This window comes from Mastigoproctus giganteus, chromosome 12 (genome assembly GCF_048544385.1).
Source record: "Mastigoproctus giganteus isolate SK-2022 chromosome 12, ASM4854438v1, whole genome shotgun sequence".
In the NCBI taxonomy this organism is placed as follows: Eukaryota; Metazoa; Arthropoda; class Arachnida; order Uropygi; family Thelyphonidae; genus Mastigoproctus; species Mastigoproctus giganteus.
Window position 1 is genome coordinate 119,048,238 of NC_143586.1, and position 18,874 is coordinate 119,067,111.

Genomic DNA, 18,874 nt, shown 5'->3' on the forward strand with positions numbered 1-18,874 from the left:
TAATAAATTTTTATTATTTAAATAAATAATAAAAAATAAATTTTTTATTATTTATTATATTACAATAAAAATATTATTTTTATTATGTATTTTAATCGTTATAAAATACTTACGTATTTTATAACGATTAAAATTACCCGATTATTTATTGTGTTTGGTAATGTTTTGGTTCCAAATGTGTGTTCAATCTTGGGTGGTCGGCACCTAACCCCACTTTTCCTCTAGGGCCTGTTGCTTATATTGCACAATTTTGCATTGCACGAGGGTTTCTAGGAACACAACTATCGTGCTATACGAGGACAGACTGTATTAGATAATGCTCCTGGATATCCTATGCATCTAGATGACTTCAACATGAGAGTCATATTTCTACTGCCAAACACGACTTCACTCATCCAACCTATGGATCAGGGTGTTATTTCAAATTTAAAAGCATACTATTTACGCATTATATTTGCTCAGGCATTGTCTGCAGTAGACGATGAGAAAAATTTTACGTTAAGAGACTTGGAAATGTTACAATATTTATCACGCCATCTTAAACATTAGTAACACCTGGGTGGAAATTATTGAAAGTTTTTTTAATGGCGCATGGAAGAAAATATGACCATGGCATGTAAAAGGCTTTGAAGGGTTTGAAAAAGACGAATCATATGAAGAGGTTACAGATAAGATTGTAAACGTTGCAGAGCTATTTCAGTTAGAGGTTGTTGCCAAAGACATGGAGAAGTTAATAGAGGAAGAAGAGAAGGAATTATCTAATGATAGTGAAAGAAGAAAATGCTGATGAAGCTCAAGATGAACAAAATGAGGAGCCGAGATGCTTCATCATCAGAGAGATAGCAATGGCATTTTGTGAAATTTCGTTGGCAATGGAGAAGTTTGAAAAGATGGATCCTGACAGCGAACGATTCTTAAAAGTTAAGAGGGGTGAATGATATGCTTGCTTGCTATGAAGAAATCTACGATGAAAAGAAAAAAGGCAACCGTCCAGTCATACATTAATATGTTCTTTTGTACGGTTGAGCGGCTGACCCCTTCTAAATTCCTGCAGTGGCATACTTATCAGCTGAAGACATAGTGTGGCAACGATGCTCCAGAGGTAAAATTTACTGATGTTTTGACTGTCTCCTCTCTTTTTTTTAATTTTATAATTTCGAATTTTTTTTAAATTGCACGCTTTGTAATTTTTCCTGTGAATGAGATAAAAAAATTGAATAAATACAATAAATAATTCTATTTGCATGTTCATTGAACATTTCATTTTTGATTCAATCAATTCAGCACTCACACAGTTGTGAGTGCTGCACAAGCATGGGGGAAATTCCGAAGTCAGGGAGTTCCTGTACTCATTCCAGCAGCTCTATATCCTTCATAAAATGAGGCCTCTAAACCTGTATACAGTACTCAAGGTGTGGCCTGACCACTGCCTTATACAAGTTGATAATCACCTCCTTATCTCTACTAGAAAAATTCATGTATATCATCAACAAGGTACCCTCTAACAGTTATCTAGTGCTTCCTTGAATTTATTTAAGCTATCCGCAATCAACCATCCATTGGCGAAATGCAAACAATTCTTCCCCAGTTTGAATTTGTCCCCTCGTATGTAGTCTGAGCAAGAGGAAGATTCCCATCAGCATTTAAGCTCAATCCAATCAATCTTAAAACACCTCAAGCCGACCGGGCTAGCCGGGTGGGTAAGGTGCCTGCTTGGCAACCCAAAGGTCGCTGGTTCGTATCCCACCTCGGACTTGGATCAAAGTACTGCAAAAACCTTGGGAGGTGCATTATGGCCACAGAACAATCAGCTCAAAAACACCTCAATCAGATCACTTTGCAGGAATCTAGCCTCCAGATGCTGTATTTTGCAGAACCTTTCTTAGTGAGAGCACCCATTTGTTCCCTTTCTTTATACTCATTCTAGAAGTTCTACAGTCTTCCTAAAATGAGACCTCCAGACCTGTATGCAGTACTCAAGATGTGGCACAAATATTGCCTTATAGAATGGGATAATCACCTCCTTATCTCTGCTAGCAAAATTCCTGCGTATCATTGACAAAAATCCCTTGAGCTGTCCTGGCAGCCTGTCTGCATTTCTCAAAAAACTTCATATCCAACTGCACAATTACCCCCAGGTGTTTTTCATTTTCCACTGCCCTGAGTGTAGTACCACATAGTTGGTATGTTACCTAGGGTTATTACTACCCATATGCAATACTTTGCATTTATTAATGTTAAATATCAATTGCCATTTCTCAGCCCATCTACCTAATTTTCCTAGATCTTGCTGCAGTAGCATACTGTTATTACTGTCATTATACAGGCTGCCAATCTTTGTATAATCTGCAAACTTGGACATTAAACCTGACATGCCTTCATCAGTATCATTGCAAAATATAGAATAGAAAAGAAAAATGGACCCAACAATGAATCCTGGGGGAATCCACTGATAACATGAGTCCACAAAGAGCAGTGTCCACTGATTACCAGTCTGTCTTCTCCCACTCATCCATCCCTTTATCTGTGTGGCAGCATCTTAACCCCTAATGCCCAGGGGTATGTGGTGCCCGGGTGCCAATTGAAATCTGGCATCCCCCTTTAAAATTGTCTTCATATGCGTATGTAAGTTTCAGGTTTTCCAGCACCCTGTGAATGTTGCCAACCAGGTGTAGTGCACCCCTTGCACCCTCAGGGCAGCTCGCTCCTGTTAATGCCACAGTGCCCCAATGTACAGCAGCCTTTCATGTGCAACAGTATTAAAAGCTCTCCTGAAATCCAAGTGCATGATATCAAAATTATTTTTTGGATCCAGTTTTCTTGTAATATCCAATCAAATTGGTAAAATAAGATTAAACCCTTAACAATCTCATGCTGTGTCTGAAATATAACTACAGCCTTGTCTAGATGATCCTGCATTACTTCTTTTACCAGTGACTCCACTGTTTTTCCCGGAACAGAAATTAAACTAACAGATCTGTAATTACTCATTTCACCCTTTACCCCCCCCCCCCCTTTTTTTGATCTGGGGAAAATTCACATATCACCAGTCTACAGGGACCTTCTCCAAGATCCAAGGATGCTCTCATAATTCTCGCTAAGGGTTTGCTTGCTTTCTTCACAGCCTCCTTCAATATAATTGAATAGATCCCATCAATCCCAGGTGCCTTTCTTATGTCCAACTTCAATTTCTCTTCCAGTGTCCTCAGTTATTACAAAATCATTGTACTCTGTTAGTTTGATAAACTTCTAGCATCCAAAATACTACAAAAATATCTACAAAATACTTATTCAGTTTGTCAGCAAACTGATTATCAACAGTCAACCCATCAATACCAAGTGGACCAGTCTGATTCATCCACTTCCTTCCAGTGTTTACATACGTAAAGAAGGCTTTGCTGTTTTGCTTTGCATCCTTTGCCAAAGATTTCGTGCAATCTGCCTTCACTTACCTAAATGCCTTTATGACTTGATTACAGACTTAGTTATATCTACCATAGACTTCTGTGTATTTTTTTTTCTCTTTGCCACGAGTCTCATCGGTTCATCTGACATCCGTTTAGGCCTAAACCTTGAAGAGTATTTCTTGGTATGAAAAGCCTAGTACCTTCTATGATTAATTCCTTGAATGCTTCCCATTTAGAATTTTCTAATGGTAACATCATCAGTTGGTCCCACTGTAGTCACCTCTAACCTTGGTGATAGTTACATCTTTAAGTAAATCCCAAATCAATACTCTGTGATCACTATCACCTAGTGGTTATTTTATCTGAGGATTCTTAATGCATGAATAATCACTGCTGATGATCAGATCAAAAATTACTCCCAACAAGAGGGAGTAATATTTTTGATATTTTTTGAGCATGTTGCCTCTAAACATGCTATTGTAGAAAACAGTCATCCAGTAAATCCACAAAAGTCTTGCTGGTCTCTAACTGACCAACACACAAGTTCGAGTCAATATGTGGTTAAGTTAAAAACCTCAATTTTAAGATGTTTTGACTTACTGGCCCACTGTATTTCTCTCTCTCTCTCTCTCTCTCTCTCTCTCTCTCCAGTTATTGATTATACTCATTGGACTGGCCATCCATGTCAACTGGATGGCCAGTCTAAGGATGGCCTTAGACTTAATGTGCTCTTAACTAAGAGCATAATCCCTTCTCCTGCCTGTCCTTCTGTATGAATTGGTCTCTTGACATTAAAAATAACAATTAGCTAAAACCAGCATAAAAGGATTAAATATTACCGATAAATATTGAAAATGTTGAATTCAGAGAATGAAATGAGGGCAAATAACTTTCAACCAGTAGTGTCCTTATCAAAGAATTGGTATGAAATTTTTAAACCCAGACAAAATTCAATTGACAAACCAGGTCCAGCCTGTAAAAAGAGGCAAAAAAAAGGCCACTGCTGTTGTGGGAAGTAAATTGCCCAGAAAAATCAGCAATCGGGAAAAATTAATAAAAGTACTGAAAAACCTGATGCTGACAAGAAAACAGAGTCAGATTCTGGGCAGCCATCCCCAGACAAAATCATCAATGAGAAATCTCCCTTGGATACAATGACTGCCGTATGCCTCCAATTCGAGGAACACATGGCAACATACAGTAGGGTCATGGCAGCAGTGCATACAGACATTGTGGAATGTTGGACCAGGCTGGAAAGGTATTGCAAGACCTGAACATAGAAAAATGGGTGCCGCAGGCCAAACTGGATGCCACAAAAAACTAAATAGAGGGAAAATACAGAAATGCAACAGTGCCCCGGCTCTTACTCAGAGATGCTGAGGACTAATGCCAAGGAGTCCTAGGCTAAAACAAAACGGCCCAAGTTGACCCTTAAACAAGGCACCAAACTTAGCACTATTAAGACCAATTGAGGAAGGTACTCGTAATGGTGAAGAACTCAAATCAGCTGTTTAAAAGAACCTAAAAGGTTTTTTTTGTTTTTTTTTTTATGTGAACCCCAAACACGAGAGGTATTAGTACTTAGTACCGTGCTTGGGTTGGAGGTTGAGAAGATGAAAGAAGATATTTGTTGACATTGGACTTGAACTTCTGTAGATTGTAATTTTCACTAAATACGTATGAAAGAAGGTTGTTCCAGAAAACGGCAGTTGAATGAATAAATGAGGAAGATGAAAAGTTGGTTCTGTGGTTTGAAGTTGGACAGTAAATGGATGTTGGCTGGTGGCGGCACGTGCTCGGACTGTTTTGAAAGAGAGAGCGGGAATTATAGAAGCCAATTCAGAAGAACAGTGCCCATGGACGTATATGTAGAAGAGGCATGCAGCAGAAACAGTACGTATATGAGAAAGCGAGTGGAGAGACTCTGTTAGAGATGAATCATTAATTAACCTAACTGTCCTCTTCTGAATGTAATCAAGAAGCCTGAGAGAGGTTTTGGGGGCACCACCCCAGATGTGGGAACTTTAACTTCCACGGCAGGACAGATTTGCGATTTATACAGAGTGAGCAGCTGTTTGGAAGAAAAGTAACGCCGAGAGCGAAAGAGAAAACCAAGTTTTTTAGATGCAGAGGAAGCAATATTTGTATTGTACTTGTGCCAAGAGAGATTAGAAGTCAGGGTAATCCCCAAAAAAGATATATCATTTCGCCTAGAAATCGGAGTGTCACCAAAGATAAGCAAAGGAACAGAAGAATCATTTTTGCGAGATATAAGACAAGACTGAGTTTTAGAAGTATTGAAATCAACTAAGTTGTCTTTGCCCCACTGGAGAATTACCTGAAGATCGGCATTTAAAGAATTGGTAGCAGATTTTCGAGAAGTTGAAGCTGATTGACCAGGACGAGGATTCTCAAAATGGAAAGTGGAATGCAATTTGCTATCGGCAAAACTACGGATAGGATTTCCAGTCAATGGAAGAAGGTCATTAATATACAAGAGGAAAAGAGTGGGGGAAAGAACTGAACCTTGGGGCACACCGGCATTAGTAGAGAGGTTAGAAGACAGAGAGCCATCTGTGATCACATTCAGTGAGCGATTAGAGAGAAAACTGGATAACAAATTACTAAAAACAGTTGGCAAACCATAAGATGGAAGTTTGTTTAGAAGACCTTTATGCCAAACACAATCAAAAGCCTTTGAGATGTCAAGAGCAACTACTTGTGTTTCACTAAACCTTTCCATTGAATTAGTCCATAAATGGGTAACATAAGCCAGAATATCACCAGTGGGTCGACACTGACGGAACTATACTGGCGATCGTTGATCAGACGTAAGGTTTCTATTTAGTTTAAGAATTGGCGGTAAATTGATTTCTCCATTACTTTAGAAAGAGTAGAAGTAATTGCAATGGGACGATAATTGGATGGGAGGAATTTGTCACCCTTTTTAGGAACTGGCTGGATATGAGCAAATTTCCAAGCAGAAGGAAAAGCACCTTTCGAATAAGAAAGTGAAAAAAGGGGGCAAAGAATAGGAGTAAGTTCAGGAGTACAGGTTTTGAGAACAAGGGGAGAAATACCATCAGGACCTGGAGCTTTCTTAACATTGAGATTCATCAAAATCCTTCTGATATCCTTTTGATGGAAGACCACAGGAGGCATTGAATGGAGTGTGTTGGGAATGGTGGGAGGTGTTTTACCAAGATCATTAATGGAAGAAAAATGGGATGCTAGCAGGTCAGCTTTATCCTTGGCTGAAGTGACAACAGAACCATCTGGTTTGGACAGAGGTGGGAGCGGAGATGGGCAAAAGTTGCGGCCAATAGCTTTGCCAAGAGACCAAAATGCTCGGCTACCATTAGGGCAAGAAGCAAGTTTTCTACTCTTAGCCTGTTCAAACTCTAGTTTGGACTGATTAATAACTGCTTTACAATTGTTGCAAGCTTTGGTGTAGGCAGAAAATGAAACTGAAGAATTAGAAACAAGCAAATTACAATATGCAACATTCTTCTCTTGAACAGCCTTTGCACATTTATTGGAAAACCAAGGTTTAGTTAAAGGACGAGATTTTAAAGTGGAGTGTGGGATAAAGGATTACATTCCTGCAAGAATAATTTCACTGACACGATTTGAGCAAACGTTGACATCAGAAGTTTTGAAACAGTAATCCGACCAAGGAAAAGAAGTCTCGCAGGTCATCCCATTTTGCATTCTTGTAATGCCAAACAACACGAGGGGAATAGCCATGAGATAAAGGTTCCATTGGAGAAGAGACCATCACCAAGTTTTGATCTGAAGTGCCTAAAGGACCTCTCACTTCGAGCATGTACTTAGAAGGGTTGTTTGTGAAAAAAAGATCAAGCATATTGGCTGTATGATTAGGATTGTCCAGTATTCTTGTAGGTAAATGAACAATCTGTGCTAGATCATTAGTAATTGCAAAAGCCTCAGCATCTTGACCTGCTGGGTCGGTGTGACTAGAAAACGGAAGTCAGCTGGAGTTGTAAACATTAAAATCACCAAGGAAAATTACCTCACTGTTAGGAAAGTTTGACTGGAGAAAGTCAAGTTGCAAAGAGAGGAAGTCAAAGAGCTCCAAGTGATTAGTGGAGTTGGGAGAACGGTAGAGACAACAGATGAATTTGACACAATGAGGTAGAGAGATTTTAAGCCAGAGAAGATCAAAGAGAGGAGATTCCAAATTGCCAAGTCTCTGACAGGGAATATCAGAACAGACATATGCACAAGTACCACCTTTAAAAAAAGGAATCAAAAGGAATAATTTGGGCAATCTGAGATGAGCAGTAGTTGAATCAACCGATAACTGAGATTCTGTTAGAAAAAGTAGGTGATATGAAAACCCTGAAAATCAATGAAATATGTAAAATTAGGTGTTATTATTGAAACACCCTCTCAGGCTGACTTAGATGTTATAATTAACGGTACAAGGTTAAAAAACCTGAGTCTCAGAGCAAAAAGATCAAGGGGGGGGGGGTCTTCAATAATCATTTTTGATATAAAGAGATACCCAAGGAGGATCTCATATATGAGGTAATTCAGAGGAATATATAAGAAATGTACTTAAGAAAACCTCAGACCAGAGTTCAGTCCATAATAACACACCAGGTCATTATCAGACTGCAATGTTAATTAGATAATTGAATTACCTAATTAACAGTAGATTGTTTGAGTAGACACCCAAGCACATGGTGTCTACTCAAACAACAGGACAGAATCTATGTTGGAAAGGGTGTCATAGGTTCAGGGAATGTGCCCCGTACTGAAGCATTTCTGGTGCCTAAGTGCCTCCGGTTGCATGTGTATGATATATTTGGCCATACTTCCCACACAACCAGAAACAGAATACATATGGTCAATGTGCCACAATAAGGCACGACTACAATAAATGTTGTAATAAAAACCCGCAACCGAAGTGCACCAACTGTAAGTCTGCCGGCTTAGGCGCTAATCATTCAGTTATAGATCCCAAATGCCCGATGTATTTGAAAGCCAGAAACTCTAATACAGGTGGGAGCCCTGCTCTAAAATTCCTGCAGTTGAATATACAACAGGCTCAAGCTGTAGCAGACAAGCTGAGGCTTGTTTTGAAGAGGAAGGTATAGATGTTGTGCTGCTCCAAGCACTGATACTCACATGGGTAGGGTATGATATACGATACCCTGTAACTTTTAGAGTAATTGAATCCTCTACAGATACTGCATGGGCTGCCATCACTAAGAAATCCAACCCTCACTTGAACTAAAATACATGGGCTTTGTACTCCTTACACAGTATGTGCTCAGATTACCAGTGCTTTAGGTTCCACACATTATTTCTAAAGTCATTATTTCGCATAAAGTATGAGACTATGTGTAAGATTCACTAGTGAACTGAACGGGTTAGTGCCATTGCACCATTGTTTGTAGTGAACTGCCTCAGTTTTAATATTATGAATATCTTCACAAGTTGCAATGGTATTGCACTACCTCGAATAAATAACTCTTCACCCATGGAGAAAAATAATGTTACTTATCCTCGGAGGATACCTCCACCCAGACGGCACTGTTTTGACACTGGTTGGCCTCTCTTCAGTCAGTGGGGTGGGTGGGTGGGTAGGTAGATTGCAACCCTGGTGTTGCAATCGTTGACAATCCAGTTATGAAGTTTAAATCCACAATATGAGAGATGCCTGATGGTGTGTAATAGTATAAACTAAGGTGTTTATTTTGCAAAAAAGAATGGAGCGTGTAAGATTCACTAGTGAACGGATTAGTGCCATTGCACCATCTTTTGTTCATAGTAAACTGCCGAAGAGTTAATTGGCATTCTTTTTTTTTTTTTTTTTTTTATGTAAACCACAAACACGAGAGATATTGGAACCTATAGTACTTAGTACCGTGGTTGGGTTGGAGGTTGAGAAGACGAAAGAAGATATTTGTTGACATTAGACTTGAACTTCTGTAGACTGTAATTTTCAGGAAATACATACGAAGGAAGGTTGTTCCAGAAAACGGCAGTTGAATGAATAAATGAGGAAGATGAAAAGTTGGTTCTGTGAGTTTGAAGTTGAACAGTAAATGGATGTTGGCTGGTGGCGGCACGTGTTCGGACTCTTTTGAAAGAGAGTGGGAATTACAGAAGCCAATTCGGAAGAACAGTGCCCATGGAAGTATCTGTAGAAGAGACTCTGTTCGAGAGGAGTCATTAATTAACCTAACTGCCCTCTTCTGAATGGAATCTAGAAGACTGAGAGAGGATTTGGGGGCACAGCCCCAAATGTGGGAACAATATTCCACAGTAGGGTGGATTTGTGATTTGTACAGAGTGAACAGCTGTTTGGAAGAAAAGTAACGCTGAGAGGGAAAGAGAAAACCAGATTTTTTAGAGGCAGAGGAAGCAATATTTGTAATGTGCTTGTGCCAAGAGAGATCAGAAGTCAGGGTAATCTCCAAAAGAGATATATCATTTTGCCTAGAAATCGGAGTGTCACCAAAGATAAGCATAGGAGCAGAAGAATCCTTTTTGCGAGATATAAGACAAGACTGAGTTTTAGAAATATTGAAATCAACTAAGTTATGTTTGCCCCCACTGGAGAATTACCTGGAGATTGGCATTTAAGGAATTTGTAGCAGAGTTTCGAGAAGTTGAAACTGATTGAGCAGAACAAGGTTTCTTAAAATGGAAAGTGGAATGCAATGTGTTACCGTTGGCAAAACTATGGATAGGATTTACAATCAATGGAAGAAGGTCATTAATATACAAGAGAAAAAGAGTGGGGGGAAAGAACTGAACCTTGGGGGACACCGGCATTAGTGGAGAAGTTAGAAGACAGAGAGCCATCTACCATCACCCTCAGTGAGCAATCAGAGAGAAAATTGGATAACTAATTACAAAAAACAGTTGGCAAACCATAAGATGGAAGCTTGTTTAGAAGACCTTTATGCCAAACACGATCGAAAGCCTTTCAGATGTCAAGAGCAACTGCTTGTGTTTCCAAACCGGAGAAAGATCGAAGGGGATCCCCTTCAATCTTTCTAATAAAACGGTACTTTAAGACATACTATAACTTCTAAATGTCATAGTAAATGATATAAAACGGTATCGGGAAAAATGAATCTGCCACATAAAATGAACCCAGACCGGATCCCAAAATTAGCCTTTAATTATAAACCTAGAGGCAAAAGAGATGTTGGTCGATCGAGACAACGATGGCGAGATCAAGACCACCTCCAAGAGCTACAACGGAACAGATCTTAAAAGACCTAAGCCTGAAGGGTTTTATATGGCAATTATGTTCGTATTTATTGGGAATGATTTCCAAAGGTCACAGTGTGTCTATAACTTATTACAGAGATATTTGAGTTCATATTTGATTATAGAAGTTTATTTCCTTGAGGAACTGAAAAACATCTGCTATATTTTTCCTGTCTTCCATTATGGTTTTGAGAGTGAGGGAGTGATGCCTGGTTGTTAACTCCTTAAAGCAGTTTCGGCATTTGGCTGAAAAAGCTGGACAAGTAATTAGTACGTGTTCTGCTGTTTGTTGTGTGTAGTAAGTAGGACATTGAGGAGGATCCTCTCCTCGCAAGAGATGACTGGCTGAAATGAATGTGTCCTATTCTTAACCTAGCAAGTATCACTTCATCATGTCTGTTTTGTTGTATGCTGGATCTCCATGGTTGGAGTAAACTTTTAATTTGGTGAATTTGTTATTGGTTAGAACTTGCCATTGTTGCTACCAATGATGTAGTATTAGCAGTAGTGGTGATGGCATGTGATGCAAGAAAGCAAGCGTATAAGCTTATGCAGCATCATCCAAAAAAAAAAATACAAAACAATCCCCGCTAAATATTTGTCCAGTTCCTCCTTAAATTTATTTAACCTATCAACTTCCACAACGACAGGTGTGTCCCACTATGATGGATAACTTGTTTGTAGTCTGAGAAAGGAATGTATTCGGATGCAGATAGGTTGCTATTGGCTTCTTTAGCAGCTTTGCCTGCTTGTTCATTGCTATATATTCCGACATGCATTGGATTTGTTGCTGGAGTGGATGTTTATTAGAACTGACATTTTGTATAGCTATCCTGGAACTAAGGGAGTCAGTGAAAATTATGCTGTTTTGAGAGCTTGAAAGTTAAATTTGATTAAAGCTAACATAATGGCTTGCAGTTCTGCAGTATGAATGCTGCAATCTTTTGAGAGTCTTTGGGCCAATGTGATATCTGAAGAATAAACTGCTGTTCCCACTTGAGATTCAGTTTTTGAGTCATCTGTATATAGGATGCAATGATCTAAAAATTGTGACTTGTAAGCAGCATGCAGATGTTGATAGCTATGTGGAAGTGCTTGTTTGTTCCAAAAGCGGAAAGAGAAAGTCGTATGTAGGCTGTTTGATTATCCATGGTGGTGTATACTGCTTTGCCAGTGGAGTAATCAAATCTAGATTAAGATCTCTACTATGGAGGTTTTTAATCTTATGCTTGCAGGTTTATTGATTCTTTGTTGTTGTTGTTGGTAATGTTGTTCTCATTCTGATGTAAAGAGTTTTCTGTAGGGGGTGACCATAGGGATTTTATTTTAGCTCCATAAGACAGTAATTGGTTATATCTTCTAATATGTAAATTAGAAGCGTACAGAAAAAAGCTCCAAGAGCTATTCGAAGGACACAGTGATATATACTGGGTCGAGCCATCTCAGGACACTAGATATTGCTGAGTCATAGACTGGGGCACCATAGTCAACTTAAATCGAATGAGTAGGCGATATAAACAGAGTAGTATTGTTCTATCTGCTCCCTAGGATATGGCAGATAGAACTTTTAAAATATTCATTTTCTTCAGACAGTGAATTCTTATGTGACTGATCTGCTCTAAGAACGTCAATGTCATTTTTTCGTCAAAAACAAGTTTTAAGAAACGGGCACTATTTTTAACTGGGATTATCTGTTCTTTCAACCTGAGTTCTGGGTGAAGATTCCTTTTTCTGCAGAAATGTATACATGTGGTCTTTTGTACTGAAATTCTATATCCATTTCTTTGTTTATAGCTACTTGGAATTGTCGTTCTGTTGTTCTCTTATGCTACACTTGATAAGAAATGATGAAATCATCAGCACAGACAGTTGTGAAGATGTTTGGTATTTGTTCTATTATTGTACTGAAGTGGACTGCAAAAAGTGTGGCACTTAACACAGATCCTTGAGGGACTCCTTCCTGATAATATGTTGTTTATTCGAACTTGGAAAGTCCAATTCTTAAGGAAATTACCCGTGTAGAGGGACAGATGTCCTCTAAGGCCAAGTTTATGTAACCTTCTAAGTATACCATAGTGCCAGGTGGCACTATGATATACTTAGAATCATATGCTTTCTCGATATCAAAGTTAACCATGACTTGATGCTGTTTTCTGAGTAAAGTGTTTCTTACCTGATTTTCCAGTTGTATAAGTACATCTACCTTATGTAGAACGATTTTTTCCAAAGCTATATTGTGCTGAGTTGAGAAGATCATTATTTTCTAGATACCATGTTAGTCTATTGTTGACCATTTTCTCTAAGCTATAGAGCAATAGTTCTGTGGATAAGATACGTCTTTTCCCTGTTTTGGAAATGCTTGTATAATTGTTTGGTGCCATTTCTCTGGAAAAGTATTGTCAAGGTATATCTTGTTGAATAGATCTAACAGGGCTAATCGAAGCAGTCAAGTGGACTTGACTGCTTCAAAGAATCAATAGGTAATTTTGCATTCCATTTATGAAAAATTTGAGTTTATTAATAGCAAAAGGTGGGTTACAACTTTCAAACATAAGCAAAAACCTGGAAGTAGAAAAAATAACATTGTACATCAACAACAAGGATGCTGCACAAAAATTCTGAACCTTAGTCAAAGACTGTGATCCAGATTATGGATTTAATCAATGGTGAGCTATAGTGGGCTCGCGAGAGCCCATTGTTATTTATTTATTTATTTTTTTTTTTTTTGAAAATTTGCAAGGCCATTGTTGAAACGATCAATTACCGTCAGACCTCTGTTTAATGAACTTCTTTATAGGAATAAATTTTAAAAATTCCCCTTGGTAATTACATTTAAAATAGTTTCCATAGAAAAAGGATGAATTACAAGAGACAACTTTGCATGCATTGTTCTCACCTCTGGCCTTTAGGCAATGAGAAAGCGCAAATTAAGGGTGAAATGGTTCACAACGTTAGTTGTGAACCGTTTCACAACTAACGTTAGTGCTATCCGTAAAACACATTCTGAGAAGTCCCGCTAGTTAATATGCTCTTAATCCTCTGACTGGATATGCTTTCCATATCCAGTCAAGAGGATTATTGTTTGTTTGTTTGTTATTTGGTTTTTAGGAGCATTAGGAACTAAGGCCATATTGCTCCAGTAGTCATTCCCTGACTTTTCCGCATCCTGCATATTTGGTGGTCACAGGCTCGAACCCAGGTCTAATCAAGAAGCATGTGCTATGATCCACTCCTTCCAGTAAATTTCTCCTGTCTATGTTTACATGGTCACAGTAGCTGAATATCTGAGTGATTCCGATATTTTGCACAGTATTCAAAGAACTAGTGATGGTAGCAACGTCGAGGGGGGTGGGGAGGATGAGTTTTGGAAACCGCGTCAAGGTTTTCACTGTGAAGAAAACAGCCAATAATTAAAAAAAAAAAAAAAAAGCTGTATCGCCAATCTCCAAAAAAACCAGAACGAATTAAAGATGATTGCTAAAGAACTTTATGTGGAAACTATAAAGATCGGTTGTGTGTTCGGGCCACAATGTGCAGCTTGTAGCTTGCAGACGGCAATTGAGGGTTGGAGGAATTATCCTGCTCTCTGCAAACATTTTGAATCAGAAGTTAAATATTCTGGATTATTAAACCGACTTTTCAATCTGGAATTTCTTAACAATTTAGCATTAATGATCGACATCCTGCAGGAGCTCTCTTACCTCTCAGAAGATTTACAAAGTCACAGCATCACTATAGTAAAAGCAGATAAATTAATTATTCAAACTATCAATGCCATCGCTAATATGAAAAATTCTGAAGGAAATTATGAAGCTAAAATTGAGAGCATGTTGAAGTTGGAAGAATTTGAAGGAATCAAAATCGAAAGTAAGAACACATTTAACTTATCCTTATTAAGGATAAGTTATTAATGCAATAGAGTAATTTTAAACATGTTACCCGGAATTGTGGAATATGAAAGAACTTTTGTCTCAGTGGCAAGACGGTGAAAAACGAATAAGAAATTTAAGTTTTCTGATAAAATATGAAATAAAAATTAATGATTTTAGAGGTTTTGTCAAAGACAGTTTATCTTTAAAAGCGAGTGAAATTCCCTCTTCAATTAAGAAAGCCAGAAATATCTTTGAAACCATTGTGATTAGCAGTCTGAAGCTGAGCAAACTTTCAGCATAATGAATAATATTGTGACAATTAAAAAACACGTTGCAAATTATGATGACCATATATCTGAATGGAAAACCATTGCTTCAAATTTGATTCGGATCATTCAAATCATTCTTCCGTAATCATCGCTCAGCTATTGAGCAAACCAGAAGATCAACAACAAATATTAATGAAGTAAAATTGGCAATTTTTAAAATAAATTTTTCTTGAACATTTGTATAATAATTTTTTTCGTGTAATCTGTGATTTTTGTGTACCTTTTATAGAAGTTTGTTTTTTGTGGAATGTTTTGTGTAATGGGAAATAGTTACAAAGGAGTAAAGACTGTTTTTGTTAAAATGTGTAGCATGAAATCATGAATCCACAAACATGTATGAAAAAGGTTTCATACATGTTTGTGGAATGTTATGCAATTATTTTGTTAGCAAGCTTATTCCATGAATCTGGTCCTCTTGTACAAAAGAGAGTGAATGCAGGTAAACAGACTAAAAAAATGTCAAATTAACTTGCTCTAAATGTTTTCTTTTTTCAGTCGCCACCAATTTATGGGACAGTCAGGTTAACTCAGGTTTATATGATGAAGTATTTTGTAAACAATAATGGCAGAGCAGTGTGCAAAATAAAGATAATTCCAACTATATGCAACTGTATTCCAGCCAGATAACAATTAGTTTTTAAAGAGAGCAAAAATTTCACTAATTTGCAGAACTAGTCTCATTTGTCAAAAATGATTAACTGCATTCATCATTACACCATTATTTGGCCTGTATTTGAAGATGTGTGTGGTACATTTAAACTAACATACAAGAGATCAACCTTCCTAAATGTGAATGATGAGTGCTTTTATCTTTTGTTAATAATCATGTCACAGTGTTACCTTGATCAAGTATGGATGGTGCAAGTTGCTCTTAGGCTTCATCTGCTTTTAAGACAAATACTATCCTCGCTATTGTAAGCTCTAAAAAACAAAACCCGATGAACAAAAACCAATAAGCTCTAAACAAAAGATGGGGATAAAAGAAGAAACAGAAGCATCCTGCTATGCAGTCTCAACTAATATCCTTGCACTTCTATTTCTATAATTTTGTAACTATGTTAGATATTGCAATATCTTCTACCAGGTTTCACTTTAACTGATTAATATTTAAAATACAAAAATGCCACTGTATTTGTGTAAAATAAATGTTCTTTACTGTTACTAAGAAGTAATTAAGATATTTCACTATTCTGTTTTCATTGAAAATCAGCACTGAAAGAAAATAAAAATACTGAAAACTATAAAGAGAAAAATATATTTAGCATATACTGGACCTGTGACTAGGAGACTAGCCTTAATCCCTACCCAAGAGAAGCTGATACTGGTAGGTGAACTGCAAGTAGGGATAGGTAAACCTCTCTTAATTTTCTTGGCTGTTTCTGAATCTGCAGTCATACTGCTTGGTCATTTTACTTCATTTAGGGAATACTTTATCCTCACAAAATTTAAAATTGGAGACGACATGACTGTGTAAGGTTTTTACTAGGATATTCAGTGGTAGTAACAATGTTTTTATTTTTAAAATTTTCAGTTTTCTACTGCAAAAGCTAATACGAATACAACTATAACTTGAATATGCAGTTTAGTTAAATATTGAGTATATTTTCTTCAGTCTGTTATACGAGATTGTTCTCATTGCTAACTTTATTATATTAGAATTACTGTATTTTTCAAGCCTTTCATATAGTTTTCTCCCTATATTATAATAAAGGAAATACTGGACACTCACTTTATTATGTGGGCTTACATGATTGCAGAGTAAAATAATATTTGGGTTCCCCAGGCATCAAATTCCATTTTAATCATATGTCATCTGGCCCACAGAGCTCAAACGAATAAACAGCATACAGGTCTCAACAAATGAATCAATAAAGGGCGAGCCTTGACTGTAGTATCTGTCTCAGTGTTTAACTTGCTGCAAAGGTGTCTACAAATCTTGAACATGATAATCATTTATTACTGCATATTTATACTGTAATATAACATAAGCTACTATATTCAGGAGTTTTTAACACACGCAGTAAACTACACAATCAACATTGAACAACTGAATAATGGAAAAATGCACTGCAGACAGATTAATCCAATTTTGAAATTTTTGAATCCAAGTTTAGAGTCTATGTGAGATAATCAACTGAAAAAAAAAATTATGCCACATTGTTTACTGCTTACAGTCAAGCACAGCGGTGGTGGTTCCATCATGATCTGGGGTTGCTTCTGTTTTTCTGGAGTGGGTGACATCGGCAGAACTGAAGAAATTTTAAGAAATGAAGGATATAAAACATTCCTGCACTTCGACTTTGTAGACATTTTATACTTTTTTTTTTTTTTTTTTTTTTTATGAAAACCCCAAACACGAAAGGTATCAAAACCTATAGTACATAGTACCGTGCATGGGTTGAAGGAGAAGTATGGGGGGAGGGGGATGCCGGAAACTTTGCTCTAGAGACTAAACATGGGTTTCACCACTTCAAGCCTCATAAGCAAAGTGGTGGTATTTCACCGGTTGATGAAAGTCATCTACCACTACAACAAGACAATCACTCAAAGCATAGCTCTAAGCTGTGCAGTGACTTTCTAGAAACCAAACATGGTGTGGCCAACCCAGTCGCCTAAAAACCTAATACAGCTTTTATGGGAACATCTAAACCGTCAAATCTACGAAGCGAGCCCATTTTCACAAAATTTATATGGAAACCTTGCAGATCGCTTGACATCAGTCAAGACACTATTATAAAATTAGTCACCAGAATGCCATGTCTGTATTAGGTAGTAATAAAATCTTATGGATGATATTTTGATGAAATTTCAGTATAGTTGTAATATAATGATTTATATATTTTTGCAGTAAATTTTTTAATGCTTAATAAAAAAAAAAAAAAAAACCTTAAAATATTTTGTATTGTTTTTTTTTTTTTTTTAACCTCATACCATCATCATCAGCCATTATCAACCCACTGCAGGATGAAGGCCTCTCCAGCAACTTTCCAGTTCCTTCTGTTTTGAGCACTGACCATCCATTTACTATGCACAAACTCATGAATTTCATCTATCCATCTCCACCTTTGTCTTCCAGGTTTTCTTCTAGCTCCTCTTGGGTACCATTCTGTTATTTTTTTAGTCCATCTGTCATCATGTCTTCGAGCTATGTGTCCTGCCCAAGACCATTTTAGTTCTTTAGTTTTGATAAGAATGTCCTTTACTTGAATTTGCTGCCTAATCCATGTGTTTCTCTTCTTATCTAACAGTCTGATTCCCAGTAAAATTCGTTCCATTCTTCGCTGTGTAGTTCTCAGCTTCTCTTCCATCTTCCATTCTTTTGGTGAATGCCCAAGTTTCACTTCCATAAGTCATGGTGGGGAGTATACATTGATTCTTTATTTTACGTTTCAGACAAACTGGAATATTGCTCTTCAGTATTTCCTGAAAGCTATCCATCCAAAATTTATTCTTCTCTTGACTTCCAGCCATTTATCATTATTACAGCTAATAACTTGTCCCAGATAAGTATATGACTCCACCTTTTCAATTACTGCTCCTTCAATCATAATTTTTCCCCTTTCTGTGGCATACTTGTTCATCATTACTTTTGTTTTAGCCATATTCAACTTTAGTCCTAAATCCTTACTAACTGTGCATAACTGATTAAGATTTTCCTCTAATTCTTTGGGATTAGGGCTTATGACCACAACGTCATCTGCAAATCGTAAATGGTTTATATCGTTTATCTTCATAGTTCATTTCAAAAAAATTAATGAAAACTTTTCATGCATATGATTCCAATATATATTCCAACTTTAATATTTGTACAAGAATAAGAGAAGTTTACCTCGATATCAAGCGTAGAACACTTCCGTATGATACTCTCCAAAAATTAACAATAATTACAGATCAAATGAACATAACTAAAAATTAAGTAAAAAAATAATTTAAAGAAAAAATTGCAAAACAAATTTCCTTCCTGAAGCTGACAATGCTTTTTGACAGCATGTCGTGATCGCAGGAATGAAAA

The 18,874-nt window shown here is 37.2% G+C and overlaps 2 protein-coding genes across 2 annotated transcripts in view; one reads left to right on the plus strand and one right to left on the minus strand.

The window, feature by feature from the left end:
- LOC150077362 (GTP-binding protein 6) overlaps window positions 1-15,429 on the plus strand; it is a 300,778-nt gene extending 285,349 nt beyond the window's left edge. Inside the window, exon 9 of the mRNA XM_090386669.1 lies at window positions 15,358-15,429. Within this exon, the coding sequence (XP_090242795.1) occupies window positions 15,358-15,388 (31 nt within the window). The 3' untranslated portion in view covers window positions 15,389-15,429. The remainder of the gene's footprint in view (window positions 1-15,357) is intronic.
- Window positions 1-18,874, minus strand: part of JMJD6 (Bifunctional arginine demethylase and lysyl-hydroxylase PSR) — a 442,994-nt gene that overhangs the window by 49,776 nt on the left and 374,344 nt on the right. The window lies entirely within an intron of this gene.